This window comes from Calidris pugnax, unplaced genomic scaffold (assembly GCF_001431845.1).
Source record: "Calidris pugnax isolate Ruff unplaced genomic scaffold, ASM143184v1 scaffold70, whole genome shotgun sequence".
In the NCBI taxonomy this organism is placed as follows: domain Eukaryota; kingdom Metazoa; phylum Chordata; class Aves; order Charadriiformes; family Scolopacidae; genus Calidris; species Calidris pugnax.
Genome location: NW_015090862.1, coordinates 6,083,479 through 6,098,983, shown reverse-complemented (window position 1 = coordinate 6,098,983; position 15,505 = coordinate 6,083,479). Strand labels below are relative to the sequence as shown.

Below are 15,505 nucleotides of genomic sequence, written 5' to 3'. Positions count from 1 at the left end.
ATTTAAATTTATTGACTTTTAAAACCACATTAATTAAATGGCTTATCACAACATCACTAAAATTGATTTTCTGTGTTTATATAAGAAAATGCTATTGCAGAGATAGCAAAAAGTATGTCTCCTACAAAACCTTGTTAAGTCATCAGTTCTAATATAAAATCTAACCTTTCAAAGGTTTCCTATGAAAAACTGAGCAAAACCCTCAAAATTGCTTATGCCTGTATCTTCTTTGTTGATGCTGCATTAAAGGCAAATTTAATCTGCTGAAGTGTGGTGCTGCCTCTGGTATATTTAAAGAATGTTATTAATCATATATTAAATGATTCACAACCTCAGCGAGTCTTAAAGCTGTTTTTTTGTCATGTATTTTGTACCTTGTAGACAGCCATTATCAACTTAAATTTTTCGTAAAATTTATACTACTATTAGATTGCTGTCTACCACATGTATTTTCCTAATTCAATCCCAGAAAGCAGTGCTAAAACCAGACCTTTTGAAGAATTTTAGCACATACTTTCAGCACAACATAAAGACCTTCTAACACTAACTTGGACTGCAGTATAAACAACTATTAGTAACTATTTTAATTATTACATCTTCATTTGCAACAAAAGAGGGCAGAAATAACTACAAAAAAAAAGGATTGTTTTAAAATAACTGCTATGATAGCACTGTAACAACGCTCATCTAATTAACAGTAAGAAAGATGATCAGGGTAAATCAAATGACAACACATTTTTTGGGTCACGGACTTGAAATACTCTGAAGTATTTAATCATGAGCAGCAATACCAGTAAGAGATAATGCAACACCAAATATTTAGCTTAGCTTGATTGCTTTAATGATTTCTATGCAAGAACTTAAACAAATACATTGGAAATAGTAATCTGTGTAAAGCCAGTCCCTCTTGAAAGAGCAGAACAATTTAGACACAAATAAATCAGATACTGTATATCCAAGGACAAAACTGTTCTTCCTGTCTGAATAAATTTAAGTGTTGCCACCAAAATAAATGGGTACGAATTGGATCCAGTATCCATTATTTTACATCATCAAATTCTAATATGAATTCTGTAGTCATGTTTTACAGCTTCTAAGACAGGTTCAAACTGGCTAGTTTATGGAAGTGAACAGGGTTTATAAAATTTTGTGATAACCACATCTTTGATAACATGATTTATCTTGGATTCCTGACATGTATTCTCAACCTTAATTCTCTTTAGAAACAGGTTTTAGAAAGCAGTTCCTTTTAACTGGTACTTAGCCCAGGTTTCTGAAGGTAAGCCAGGTAAGGAAGAACTTTCATTTAGACACCTTAAAGGTTGATCTGAAACTTTACTTGATACATGAGGAGTCACCTAAGACTAATGGAGTCAGTGGAAAAGTAGACTACAAAATGCACAGTCCAAGCACAGATGGGAATATTCTCATTTCTGAAATTCATGTAGTCTCACTGCTTCCCCTACTCTCACACAATAAAATTGTGTATATTTGCACACACACTCACAGGTAGCTCAAATCATGAGCAACTGTCTTCCCAGTGATCTGTCATGTTTCCTTACAACCAAAAGAGTTACTTCCACAGCTTCTTTGAGTAAGCGGTACCGAAACTCACCTGGAACCTTTTGCCAAACATCCTTTTTTGTCCACCCCTAACCAAAAGTAACCTTTTCTAGGATGACTGTAGCTTCAAGAATTTTTAAAAACAAACTTTATGTTACTTAGCAGCTCAAGGTACCTTCTAGCCACTCAACTGAACCACACCCAGCATTACAAATATAAATCTATTTTCCCACCAAAACAATGGAAAGGTCTTTGCGTTGTTTCTTTTTGTTTGGTTTTGGGTTGTTTGTTCCTTTTTTTAAGAATTCCAGCTTTTAGCAGAAATTCCCTATTTTGAAAAATATAACTATAAGTAGAGTCAATAATTCATAAAGCACAATTATCCTCCAAATATCTGATTGTATGAGCACCTACTGGGAAGGTACATGAGAATCCACAACTAGAGAAAAGGAAAAGCTGCTTCTATGCTATGGTGTTTTACATTGTTAATGACTGAATGGGAAAGGAAAGATGGTGACATTCATGTTATTTGACACTATCTCCAGTTTCTCACCTGTAAAATGGGGTTAGCAATGAAGACAGCTACATAATAACTATTATTAGAATGAGTGAGCAAAGTGTTATTATGCACAAAGCTGCAGTTACAAACATTTAACAGAGTAAAAAACCGTTTACTTTCTTGTCAGAAAGACTTTCAAAACAAAGGTAATACAGCATTTGCTAATTAAGCAAGGCTGCCCTGCAACTACATGTCTTTTAAGAGCCCATAATGCAGTGACACTCAATATCCTAAAAATAAGAAGAAAGACAGGTTAAAGGTACATACAAATAAAATCTCAATTCTTTGACCATAAGCTAAACTGGTCATACCATGCATATTCCATGCTGTCCTTGCTGATATGGTTGTAACTTGGTAGTTGCTGGGACTATCAAGGATATTTAATATCAAGTCAGGCAGGTTTACTTGCACACTTTAGTACTGGTTTTATGAGTTTTCCACATGAGTAACTTTTCTGAGAGCCTCACAAAAACAGAAATTGGATGCCATGTTGCCAACAGTTTCTACTTGACCTATTTACACAAAGCTGGCAAATGTGAACGTAGCTTGCAGTTAAAACACTTCTAAGTCTGAAACTTAAAAAAAAATACTTGTAGCAAAGCTGTAAAAGAACCAAATGATAATATTCCAAATGAGCATTCAAAAGAGGTATAATTCACATAACTTCAAATTAAAGTGTCAATCTAGTGCAATTTCTGGGAAATTCTTAGAGAAGATTTCCAAAAGCCGCGAAATCTGCAATCCTATTCCAGTTTTGTTGTTGCTGGAAACCTGAATGAAAGTGAAATATCACAGATTCAACTTCCTCTGAAATGCAACAGTATGTTCACAATGAAAACACAAACCCACTATGCTTTTTTGAATGCTGCTGTGTCAAAACAGAAGTCCTGCAAGAAAAACCTGTAGTAGGTAACTGATGCTTGGAGTTGAACAGCAGCATTCAAGATGGAACATAGCTTCTGTCAGAAGAAAAAAAAAAAAGTTGCAAAAAGAACAAGACTTCAGAGTATTGAGTAAAGCGTGCAGATGATCAATCACAAAATATGCATAAGAGACAATGGATGACAGGATCCTTTCTATTAGCAGCAATACCACAGCGGTTGCAGAAGCTCACTAGCACCAAAACTGTTACTGTTTGAATACTGAAAGTGAAGAGGACAAAAATACTGGTAAAAACAGATTAATCTCAGATAATTTGATTATGCAGAAAAAGAAAGAGCTGCAAATCAAGAATAGCTTGCATTCACCAGAAATAATATCTTATAACTAGGAGGTTATAGCAGTGACTAATCTCAGAGTAAGAACAGCTCTCTCTATTAGGTTGCTTGGAAGCTAGTAAATTCAAGATTCAACCAAGACATATATCCACTGTAAGCAGGTGGTTGAGTTTGGAGGAACACTAGATGTTCATCATGACAAAAGGAAAGTTCATCATATATCCAGACAACCTGTTGATGGATAAACTTGCCATAGATAATCTAGAACTGAAGATGAAGTCAGAAGCAGTGAAATCAAAAGCAGCAGATGTCTCAACAGCTTGAGTAGAGCATCCTTGAAGATGAGAGATGATACCAAAAGAACAAGGTGTAAATGAACTGTGGCTGCTCCACCCTTAGAATCAAGGCTCAATAAGTGTATCTGCTCCCATCCCATGCCTTCCTCCTACAGTATTTAGGAGCAAAAAGAAGCTTAGCTACCAGAGCAAAGCAGCTAATAAATTCCTTTGGCCAAGATTCAGTTTACGCAGTTACATGTGACAGAAATCATTCAAAGCATATTTTGCCACAATATACTGTAAAGTCACTGGTAGACAAAAATGCAACTTACTTGAATATTAAATAGATCAGGATTTGTATGTTTTAGTGAACATCCAAAGAGAATGACAAAGCTCTTTAGTTTCAGAAGCTGGATCAAGTTCAGAACAAAATGGGCTTTGATGTCACACACGTATGTCGTCATTTATACACTACTCTGGCTTGGGATGATATTGATAGACTTGGGCATCAAAGAAACACTGCAAATGAGCAGCAAAGAAACATTGCATCTCATAAGTGAAACTACTGGTAAGCCTCTCTTCAAAGGAGTATAGCCCCCAAAAAGCTGCAAGTCAATGCTGCAAAGCAGAGAACATTATCACAGAAGGGCCTTTGCCAGATTACAATACTGGGAGAAAAGACCAGACCTGCTGCCTGAAAGATGCAAGAAGAGAATACCACAGCTTCAATGTATGAAGAAAAAGGAAAAGGTCTGGTCAGATCCTTGTTTGCTTACATACCAAAATAATCCCAAGCTGGACTGGGTTCAATTTTCTGGTCCACAATGATGTATCAGTGAGCCAAGGCAGTATAGGATACCTGCTCACTTTCAACTCCCCTGCAACAAAAATGTCTGCTGTCAGTTCATTTTAAAATATGTTAATTGTTGCGCAAAGCAGAGAGTTGAGCATTAGAAGAGTACTGGCACAGCTATTAAGCCTTACACCTCAGCACAAGGTGGGTCACTAAACAAACAAGACAACTTTGTGCAGTGTAACAATTTTAAAAAGCAATTCCTGCTGGAACATCTCCAGCTAGGTTATCTGTATTACTAATGGCAGGATTCTGGTCCAAAGACAGTCTCATCAACACTACACAGAGCCCATAGAATATGTCTGGTCATTAGCAATAAAGATGAGTTTTACACCACATACAGACAGCCTGATATATAATAAAAGACACCAAAAGATGCCATGTGAGAGATGCAAGAGAAGATCCAAAAGTGTTTAAGATTTTAACTGTGAGTCATTGTTTCTGATGATGAAGTGTTTCTGAAGAGCCCCATAAACAAGTCATATCTCATTGAACTATAGGTCAAAGAATGGAAAGAAACATACATAGATCACTGAGAAACTACACAGAAGTTACGAGTATTGTCTGCAGGTTCCTTTTCTTCTAAAGCAAACCACAGAGTACAATGAAGAACCAACCCACAAAAAGATGACCATGTTTGTGTGTATTCTGTACTGCAAGTCATGAAAAAAAACCTGTTACACTGGTATATTCATGCTCTTAGGTTTAGCAATGATATATTCTTGTCCAAAGTATCACAGAATTAGTGTACAAAATAGGACAAGATTTACTGAAATTAATGAAGTCTATGAGCATGACGGCTTCAAAAAGCAGATAATATCACCTCATGTAGTACCAGTAAATAATCTTATGCCAACATCAGAGCTCTCAAAAATAACGGCTATCTGCATCTGTCATAATCTAACAGCTTCCAGAAAAAAACCTGCACACATTCTTCACTCTACTTCAAATTTTTTCAGTGCTCACCCATCTGTTTCTGAGCAATACATACTTTGTAAATACAACATTCTTAAATATTTTCATGTAACATCTCTGCAATACATTCAAGACAGCAAGATCCTTGTGCAGTACTGACAACAGCCTGCCACAACCATACCTTACTGTCCAAAACATCTATAACCTTTCCTTACATATAGTTCAGCAAGTATTAATTCCCAACACCCTAGTGTCAGCTCCAAGAAGAAATGTCAAGGTTGTATCACAGCTCAACACTTAATTTTCCATTGTTTGAGTTTCACTGGAATCTAAACTGTTAAAGGACACAAGCTACCCTGGATTAATGAAGGGAATACAGCTCACCCTCCTAGATGACTTTCCAGTGTTTTGTCCAATTTCAATATTCTGTGCTCCAAAATCAGAAATTTCATTCTTCAAATGGCCTTTTGGAATACTTCCCCAAATTAACTTCCTTCCCCTGCTCATTCCTGTCAGAGTATCTCCAATTCTTTTAAATAATGTCTTTTAGTCATCCCATCAGACCACCAGTTTTATTCAACTGCATCACATTCTAAGCAGTTACTAGTAGAGGTCTGAAGTTTATAGCATATATTTCGCTCTCGCATCATTTGGATCAGATGTCAGATTATTCCAGTACTCCCTCTTACTGGCCATTTTATGGAAACTGAGAGAGAAAATATTTAATAGTTATGAAATAACCTACTGGGGATACTTCCAACACTCAGTGAAGGCCGATTTACGATTAGAGGCCTAAGAACTTCTCACTCCTTTGGAAGAGCTCTCACCGTGCATGAGGATGTGCAATCCCTTTTAGAATCCCGCTATAGGCTAGATAGACTCAATGACACCTTGCTGTTAAATCAGGGTTCAACTATTTTCTTCCATCTTTTAGAATATCTTTCTTTGCAGTCTAATTGTCATTTTTATTTCTGTGTTCTGAAACAGATTAGAGAGGACTTAAATGTTTGATTACAATGCTACATTGTAAAGCCTCCAATGCCGTTCCAGAATAATCGGGGATGGCTTAGCACGTTTGATTTTTCTAAGGTTAAAAAAAAACAAACAACCCAAGCAACCCTTGCAACACAATCTCCACATTACTGCAGGTTCTTTTTCAAATCCTTAAAAATCTGAAAGCCAAAAGCCTCACATTGATTTGTCTTTAAAAGCCAGAATCAACAAGTTAATATAAACCAGTATACCTTTGTCATAAAAATAACATAATTTTGAAAATAATTTTTAAATGTTTGGAAAAGATTAAGACTGACCATGTCCTACTTCAATAAAGCTATTTTAAAAATTCATATTAATATTACGTAAGGAATATTGAACACTCATTTAATAAAGCTATTATTAAAAGCAAGTCAAAGTAAAAGTCTTACTATGTCCAGACTTAGATCAGGATCAAGAAGTACTAATACTGCAAGAATTATTTATATCTCTTTGGCCAAAGAACAAAAACCTGATTTTGATTTTGGTTGCAGCAGGTAATCATTTTATCTCCCTGTTCTTGTAATTGTGGACACTGTAAGACAAAAAGCACTAGTATAATAAGGATCTGTGTTCAACCATACATTTCAAGTTCTATGAAATTCAAAAGAAACCCAAGTTTGAAGTGCAAATTTTGGCCACCTGTCACTAAACTAATAGAAATAAACATTTAACAGTAAAACAAAACTTACTCAGATACTTGTTCGGCAGCTGGGATATCTACAGAAACTGAAAATAAAAATAAAGGATTTAATTAAAAATATTTTAATATGTGGAAACACACTTTTAAATCCAAGTACACAGAAATAATGATAATGAAACTGAAAAAAGGACTGCAATAACACAGAGACCATCCACATGTAAGTAGTTACATATGTATACTATATGAAAGAGACACTTTATGTACTCACCTTTCTCTATAATAACTTGACAAGTATGAGTGTGGCTTTCACTCAGATGTGCAGCCATACTATCTAAGCCAGAAACGTCAGTCAGGAAATCACAGTTAAGACATACTACAGTCACACCTCTAGAGAAGAAAAAGTAATAAAGAAGTATAAATATAACACGGTTGTGAAAACAGTTTTCTTAACCTACAGCAACTGGACAGACTATTAAAAAAAAAAGAAATTCCTGCAACTTCATATGAAATGACTCACTTTTTATACTGCATCTAGCACCTGGAAATCCCAGTCAATGACCAGGGTATCTCCATGCTGGATGTAGTACAAAGAACACCACTTTAGACAAATTGATTTGTAAAGCATCAGTTTCTCAGGTTTCGTTGGTTGGTTTTTATTTCCCTTTTCACCCTCCCATTTCACACATCATGAATAAATAGAAAATAAAGAACTAGAAATCTTTTTTAAAACTGCTCAGCGTTGAGAATGAAGTCAACAAATGTGGACAAATAACAGGTATTTGTCACTGAAGAGAACACTGCTAGTGGAAGAGCTAATGTTTTTATTTCCCTGCTCTTTCTAAATTGTGGAAGTGTAGAAATTCAAGAGACTCTAATTTCATTTAACTAATCAATTCACTGACAGAAAGCAAAAACATAATTATCAGATGTAACTGAAAAAAGGTGAATTACCGCAGTTGTTCTGAATGCTTCTTATAGATCCAAAATCTTTTACTTGGACGAGCACTGTGAAAACTAAATATAAGAATACATTACCACTTAGACTGGCTTTTCTTGAGTACATTATTCCATATATCCCCTACACTGTACATAGTACTGCAATTTGCTTATGATAAGGCATGAAAATAGAAGGCTCTATTACTGACCTGCATTAGTCTAAAACATTAAATTGCTGTAAGCTCATGGGCTTGTGAATCTCAGCTCTAGTTCAAAACATTGGCTCTCTTGTAAATAACAAGTTTGGGAGGGGCAAAGGCATATGTGTCAGCACAGTCCTGCAAGAACACAGTTATTATTGCTTCCGTCAGCAGTTCAGCTCTTGAGGCACCATGGCTGTAGCTATACAGCGCTCCACAAAAAAAAATGAAGCTTTGTTGAACTCACACTTCCTAAAGAGATGGCTTTAAATGAGATAAAAACACATTTTCAGACAACCTCTAAGTTATTTTATGTGAGGGTTAAGTATGTGCCAACACTGTACTCCCATATGAAACAAAAAGTGAGCTGCTACTGCAGAAACACCCTCCAACAGCCTTCTTCCTCACCATCCCTTGTTCCTTACACTCACCAGAAAAGGTGATGACAGATGCTGCAAGAGGTCAAAGTAGGGGAATCATGTGTTTATCAACAAGACAAGAGACAAAAAAACTGGCTATTTTACTGCATGGTTGAATTTGACAACACCCAAAACATGGGTGACAGTAGGAACAGTTCACCTCAGATTTCCCTTTCCCCTTCTGGAGCAAACTTTCTCTTGTACAATCAGAATCAAGCACATTAGTTTTTATTATTTTTTTAGGTTATATGCATAAAAGCATGTAAGTTATTTCAGCCTAGGACTTACATAAGCGTTGATATTAATATGAATAGGCCAACGTATAAAATATATACAAAAACTTTTAAAGACTTGAGTCACAAATTCAAGAATTCTAGCATTCAAAAATGCCTTGGCATTTTATACATACATGTATTTAAAAAGACAACTGCATGCTGTACTTTTCCGCACTACATTTGTCTTGTTTGGGGCACAGGATTAACAAGTAGGTTTTCAAAATTTTATTTTACCATCACTGCTACATTATCTGTGTCTAACTATTGCACAGTGTAATTCTATTGCTTTGAAAAACTGTTGTGTTTGTTTGCTTAACAGGCTTTCTTACAGCTGCCATCACTGATACCCTACACAACCAGTGTAAAATCCTCCTGCAAAGTGAGATGTTATCTTTATGGAGGACCAGAAGTAGTATAAGAAAAAGTATCCACTTGAGTATGCTATTTGAGACATCTTTTACATGGTATTATAAGCAGAGATTTCATTAGCAACAGTTGTATTAATTCAGCACTTAAAAAATCAGATGAGGTATTCAATCTGAAACCGAGAGAACACGAACAACTAGTCATTATTTGGTAAGCCTGGCTGAAATGATCACAGAAGATCCCATAGAAACTGAAGCAAAGATAGAACACTGCCTGAACCACTGGATTTTTAAGGCAAAACAAGAACATGGGGTTTAGGCCCTTATTACAAAGTAAAAATCCAACCTTACATGTTTCCCGGCCAGCCCTATGACCCAGTTCAAAATTCAGCTAATGGAAACACTCAACACACCTTTTATGAATTTAGGAAATATTTGATAACCCAGTAAAAATTCTGAGTTCTTACCTCATCATGTGGTTCACATAGGCTTTGCTACAGCTAGTGTTGTATCTGCATAAGCTGCAGTGGACATAAGCAGGAAAATGGCTTGCAAAATCTTTTATTTCTGAGTAACACTCAATGCATTTGTGAGGTCCCAAACGATACCTAACAGTAATATGAAAAAATAAATAGCTCATATCAGCACTTGAAGATGAAATAACTATTTCAAACTTTTTGCTTTAAGTCAGTAGCAAGCTTGCCTACATTAGAAAAAAAAATTAGAAACTTCAAAATATATCTGTTAAATATTTATTTTAGATTATGTTAGCACATATGGGGACAACCTTGTTTTTTCTTGAATTATACTGTCATTATGACCTTAATAAAAATGTGAAAATTAATGTAAGCATCTGTTATTGGCCACTCCTGGGAACAAGATACTGCAGTAGATGACAACCTCCAACTTTGGCTACTGGTGTTGTCTCTAAGTACTTGAGATGGATTTCAAGAAATGCTTCATTCACTGCGATTCAGAGAAAAAGATTTTGGTTTTCCCGTCACCCTTGATATTCCCCACAAGCTCTGAAATACCTACAAAGCAAGAGTAAAATCCTGCTCTTCCTCAATTTTGCTGGCCATTTTTGGATGTCTCAGGGAGCTACACACTGTGAGTGTTAGCACCTTACTGGTAGAGAGACAGCTACAATCTTTGACAAAGAAAATGCTAACTCATCTTGGCCAATGAAATTATGTACTAGTCCATATAACACCAGTTTTTAATATAAGGAGAGAAACCCCCAGGAAATTATCAATATAATAATAGCATTCTACCAACAACTTGCTTTTACTTTCTTGATTTTTTTTTTTGGTAGCTCTCCAAATTAAAATATCTTCTAAGACAGATAAGACTTAACCTTTTAAATAACACATTAAAATAACCCTTGAAGGAGGAAAATACTTTTCCCTCCATAACAAAGCTTGCCGAGAACACCCAGGCAGATGTATTCCCCCCACACAAATCACTTTTAAACATACATCTGCCTAATGAGACAGTATTTCAAGAGTCTGTGGCCCTGTACAGAAAAAAAATTCTAAATTTAGAACAGAAAGGTTTCCAGAACATCTGTTTTTCCGTCATAAAGTAGTCTACCACCAACAAAATTGGTGAATGAAGATTCAAAAATAAAAATCACAGTGCCAGGATGTGGGAAGTTTATGCATCTGCTTTTTCTGCAAAATGGTGTTGTCAAATCTCCTGTATTAGAAGTTATCAAAAAGTAATTAAACGAACAGTTTTTTATATTCAAAGTAGACTTAAAGATATTTTTAATGCTAAGATTTTACCTTAGATTATGCAATGCCGTATTTGTAATTTCTTTTTTTTTTTTACTGTTGGTCCATGCATTCTGCTTCTTTGATGTTGCTGGTTTTGATTTTGCTCTTGACTTATTTGTATTAGATCTGTTATGATTTTTAGTGGTTGTATTTTTAGCTTTAGGTGATAACTGAAACGTGGAAGCACTTGTACTAACAAAAGACGTAGCTGATGATCCTGATTGAAGAGATCCAACAGATGCTCGAATAGTCACCTAAAAGTATGAAATGAAAAATTTTTCTATTTAGATTTAAGCTTTCTAGGTTCACATCTCTATTTGGCCTAAAGTTTAAGCAACTTTAGGACAAAAATCATAGCATAAGAAACACTCCTCAGTAAAGACTGCTTTGAAAAATACAGAATGCTGTTGATTAGAGAAAAACCTAATCTCAATAGTCTATTGGATGCTTAAAAAGCTCTTTTGGTGGAAATAGCCAAGACAAACACTGCTCTTTTCAGACCTGCTGCTGACAACATCCTGCTTTCTTAAAACAATAAAATGTAGCTATGGAAAAGAAACAGAAAGGTCAGGCCAATTAACACTACTAAGAAGAATATCATACAATCCCATCAGTGCCTGGATTTAACAAAAGCCCTGTGTTTTGTTGCCTGTTATTGGCCAATCTACTTCCTTCAGATACTTTTGCTCCTCATCATAATCGTCCCCCCCCGCCCCGGACTCATTCTGATTTCTGACCTCTCATCTGACATTACCGAACTCCCTTGTCTTGCCCTTAAATTTGGTTCTCCAGTTTTCACTCACAGCATGACTCCTAATAATACTTCTTTTCTATACTCATAGTTTAGAAGCACCTCATCTTTTAAACCTGGCTCCAAGCTCTTCAGTCTCATCATCTACACCCTGTTAAGGGCTACTAACACCAAGATTTTAACATAATCTAAGCTTTTAGTAGACCATGAAGACCCTGAAATCTTTAGAAAATTGAGGTATTGTCACAGAAGAGAGAATCAGTGCTTTATATTCTGCCAAGAAACACAACTTCATTCATTTTCCCTTCCTGATTCCACAGCAAATGAACTGTGAAGAGCTGATCAAAATGTTAATTTTTTTTCTTCCTTTCAACTGGAAGGACATCTATCTTCCCACTTCATTGAAAACCTGTAGGAAAGTGTCTTGAAAACTGCAGGAAAATCCTAGTCTAGGTCATTCCCTCTCAAGAAATGGAGGAATGATTTAAAACATCCTGAGGGCATCCAAGTTTACTTCATAAAACAGAAAATTGTGGGGCTCCTTTTCCCCTTCAAACGCTGGAGCTAAAACACTATATGATTTTTTTTTTTGCCACTATCTTCTACAAGTTGAAAGTCTTTCACAATAAATTATTCAGACCCTTCAGGCCAACATCTAGACTATCTCCTTTCCTCCTAGGACAAGAAAGGATAAATGGGAGAGGGCAAACTAACCAACAGCTCAAGAAAGCAGCTGCACTGACTGCACTACTTGCATATACACGTATGGAAGAATGGGACAGACAGCACTCCTGCAGGTCACCAGGAAAAAACCAAAAACTCCCTGGCAATTGTAGCAACAGGAGTATTATTTAGATTTTTAACTGGGGGTGAAGATCTTTGCTTTTGAAAAGAAAGAAAGAAGGGCTCTTCTCCTATTCCACCCCTTTCTCCACCAATACATTTTTAAATTTTGTCCCCTCTAATTTTCCTGTATGGACACTTACCTTTGTTCCAGGAGGCAATCCTTCTAACTGTTTGGGTTTCCTAAATGTTCGGTGATGCTGAGTCTTGTGATCCATTTTTTCTTTACATGTCAAAAATTGCAGTCTGCACTTAGTGCAACGGTATATTCCTTTTTTCTTTTAAAAACAGAAGACAACTGAAAGTAAGTATTAATGTAATGATAAACAAAATTCCAACCCTAGCCTGTCTCAAGCAATAGTTACCCAGTTTCTAAAACATCAACTGGACAAACCCCTTATATTGTACAAAGCCAAGATACTGTGTAGGAGTTAAAGAGAGAATATTTAAGTACTCGAAAATGCAAGGCTGTATCGTTACTAAGAGGAGCAGCAATCAGGTTACCAGTTACAAAAAGACACAGTACTTCGTAATCTTTTTCTCTACTTGTACTAGTAAAAGGTTTGCTAGTAACCTCAAGAAAAGCAGAATACATGACTACAACTTAATGAAGAAACTAAGTAGTAGAGACATTCTTTAAAAAAAAAAAATCTCTGAATAACCTTGAAACAGGGAGCTACTGTCACACAAAAACATGAGAAATTCTAACAATCCCCTTAAAGAGTTTTCAAAAGACAGAGTTGTAATTCTTCTACCGTATTTTTTTTATCTATTCTTATCCAGTTACAACCATACATTTAGCATTTTTCTACCATTAAAGGACTGAAAATACCTGCTTACCTGATGCCTCATGTAATGATGCATATATGGTGCTCCAATTTTAATTACTTTGAGGCAAAATGGGCATAACAAATGTTTTGTATTTTCATGAACTGTTCTAAAATGTGTTTCTACATCTGAAAAAGCTGAGGATCTGTAGTTGCATACCTAAAATAAAAAGTTTTACTTCCTTGTTAAAAGTTTCTTGACAGTAAAGACGGGGGGGGACATAATCTAAATACAAAACCGTCACTCTGAGATACCTGGCAAACATACGGCATTTCACCTGGCTTATGATTGTCCTTCATATGTTGCAAAAGAACTTGCTCTGTTTCAAAGGATAATTCACAGATTTTACAAATTGCTAGAAAAAGTGAAAAACAAGAAAAAAGTGAAAATTTGTTTGGGGTCATAAATACATAAATTTTAATACATATACATATGTGAACTGTATAAATCTATAAAGGTAAACAATTTAATGATTACTGTAGTCTTCATAAAAAATTCCCTGTACAATTTCAGTAAGCCAGGAGTGCAAGGCCCTTACACAACAGGAATTCTTGCAGTCAAGCATATAATAAAAAAAAACCAAAAAGCTTTTTTCCCTACATACATTGCTCTAACATAAATTGAATAAATGTTCAGCTTCTATATTAAATCTCAAGATTATTGCTCTTAAAGTACAATAGCTTTATTTTGCAAATGAAAAATCAGAAAATATCTAAAAATTGTAGATATTGTAGAAATTGTAAAAAAGATTCAATGTGATCCAATGCAACTTACTAGATGACTCGTAAGGCGTGTGTGTACTTTCAATGTGGCACTGGAGCTGGAAGGGGGTGGGAAACTGACGGTAACAGTGCTGACAGGTGGTATGGCTTTCCCAGCTTTCACTGCTCTGCTTCTCAAGCTCCAAGTGATGCTTCATGTGGTTCATAAACCTTTAAAAGACAATGAACAGGTGCAAAAAAAAAATATCTGTATTTTAATATTCACCATACATGACATATCCTATGCAAGAGGTACAGGATTCTTTAGAAACTTTACTCCATAAGGACTTCTCTATTTAAAAAAAAAAAAATCTAAGGAATGAGTGTTCATTAAAGAAAGTAAAAATAAAAAGGCAACGAAGTTAAGCAAGCTGAGTATGCCAGAAATCATCTTCCAAAGCTTAAAAAGAAATCTTGACTATTACAATGAACATGCAATATATCCAAAGCATGTTCTAAGACTAAAATACTATTGGATTTTTCATGTTTGCTTTGACAAAATTGTTGCTTTGAAATAAAGGGAAATTAGCACAGGCAACAACAACAAAACTTGGTGGCTGTACAGATTTCACCACCACCAGTGTCTCGCAGCCACATTTCTGAGGAAAAGTGTAACTTCAGCTCTGCTGAAAACTATTAAGTAGCATGAACATAGCTGCAGTTATATATATATAGCTGTATCTGAAACCACCTCCATTCAAAACTGGCATGGTTCCAGGAGTTTTTGTTGTATAGAGCATTCAGGACTGAAGTCGAATTACGAAGGACAGTTATCAAAGAATGCCACCGTGCAGCTGACAATCCAAACAGCATGAGAGACTTGGTGCTACGTTACTACTTCCAGTTACCACCTTTTCCTCATTAATATGTCCCCCTGTCTGTAGTAGGAATCTCTCCTGGCTGAAAAGTCTAGGCACCCATCGGAGTGTTTCCAGGTTAGTGTTACTGGTGGAGCAGCACAAGGACAGGTTAGTTGCACAACCCACTACTGCAAAACTTCAAAAACTGTTCTATTTTGAATGTGATTCATTTCAGTACAGCCAGAGGAAATACTAAATGTAGGTCACGCTCACAAAAGGCATGTAGTTCTCAAAGTGCTGACCTTGGAATCCAAAAAAAAAAAAAAAGAACGAGCAAGGAGAATATTCTCTTGAGCTCAAGCTTCTAATACCACATAACTTAAAAAAGAACAAAAAATTAAAAAAAGCTAACTGAAGATATCCTGGTACCTAAACAGAAGAAAGGAATTGACACCAGTACTGCATACTACCTTAACAGAACATTATTTC

General features: G+C 35.7%; 1 protein-coding gene across 5 annotated transcripts in view; it reads right to left on the bottom strand.

Annotated features, from left to right (window-relative positions):
• ZNF280D (zinc finger protein 280D) overlaps positions 1-15,505 on the bottom strand; it is a 53,403-nt gene that overhangs the window by 12,622 nt on the left and 25,276 nt on the right. For 4 of the 5 annotated variants that reach the window (XM_014944593.1, XM_014944592.1, XM_014944595.1 and 1 more), the window contains 9 exons: positions 14,230-14,387; positions 13,710-13,810; positions 13,468-13,614; positions 12,771-12,905; positions 11,043-11,287; positions 9,723-9,863; positions 8,012-8,074; positions 7,329-7,447; positions 7,110-7,146 (listed from right to left, as the gene is read on the bottom strand). In XM_014944593.1, coding sequence (XP_014800079.1) covers positions 7,110-7,146; positions 7,329-7,447; positions 8,012-8,074; positions 9,723-9,863; positions 11,043-11,287; positions 12,771-12,905; positions 13,468-13,614; positions 13,710-13,810; positions 14,230-14,387 — 1,146 coding nt within the window. Of the gene's footprint in view, positions 1-4,397; positions 4,496-7,109; positions 7,147-7,328; positions 7,448-8,011; positions 8,075-9,722; positions 9,864-11,042; positions 11,288-12,770; positions 12,906-13,467; positions 13,615-13,709; positions 13,811-14,229; positions 14,388-15,505 lie in introns of all 5 variants that reach the window. The other variant, XR_001412343.1, reaches the window with a different exon arrangement.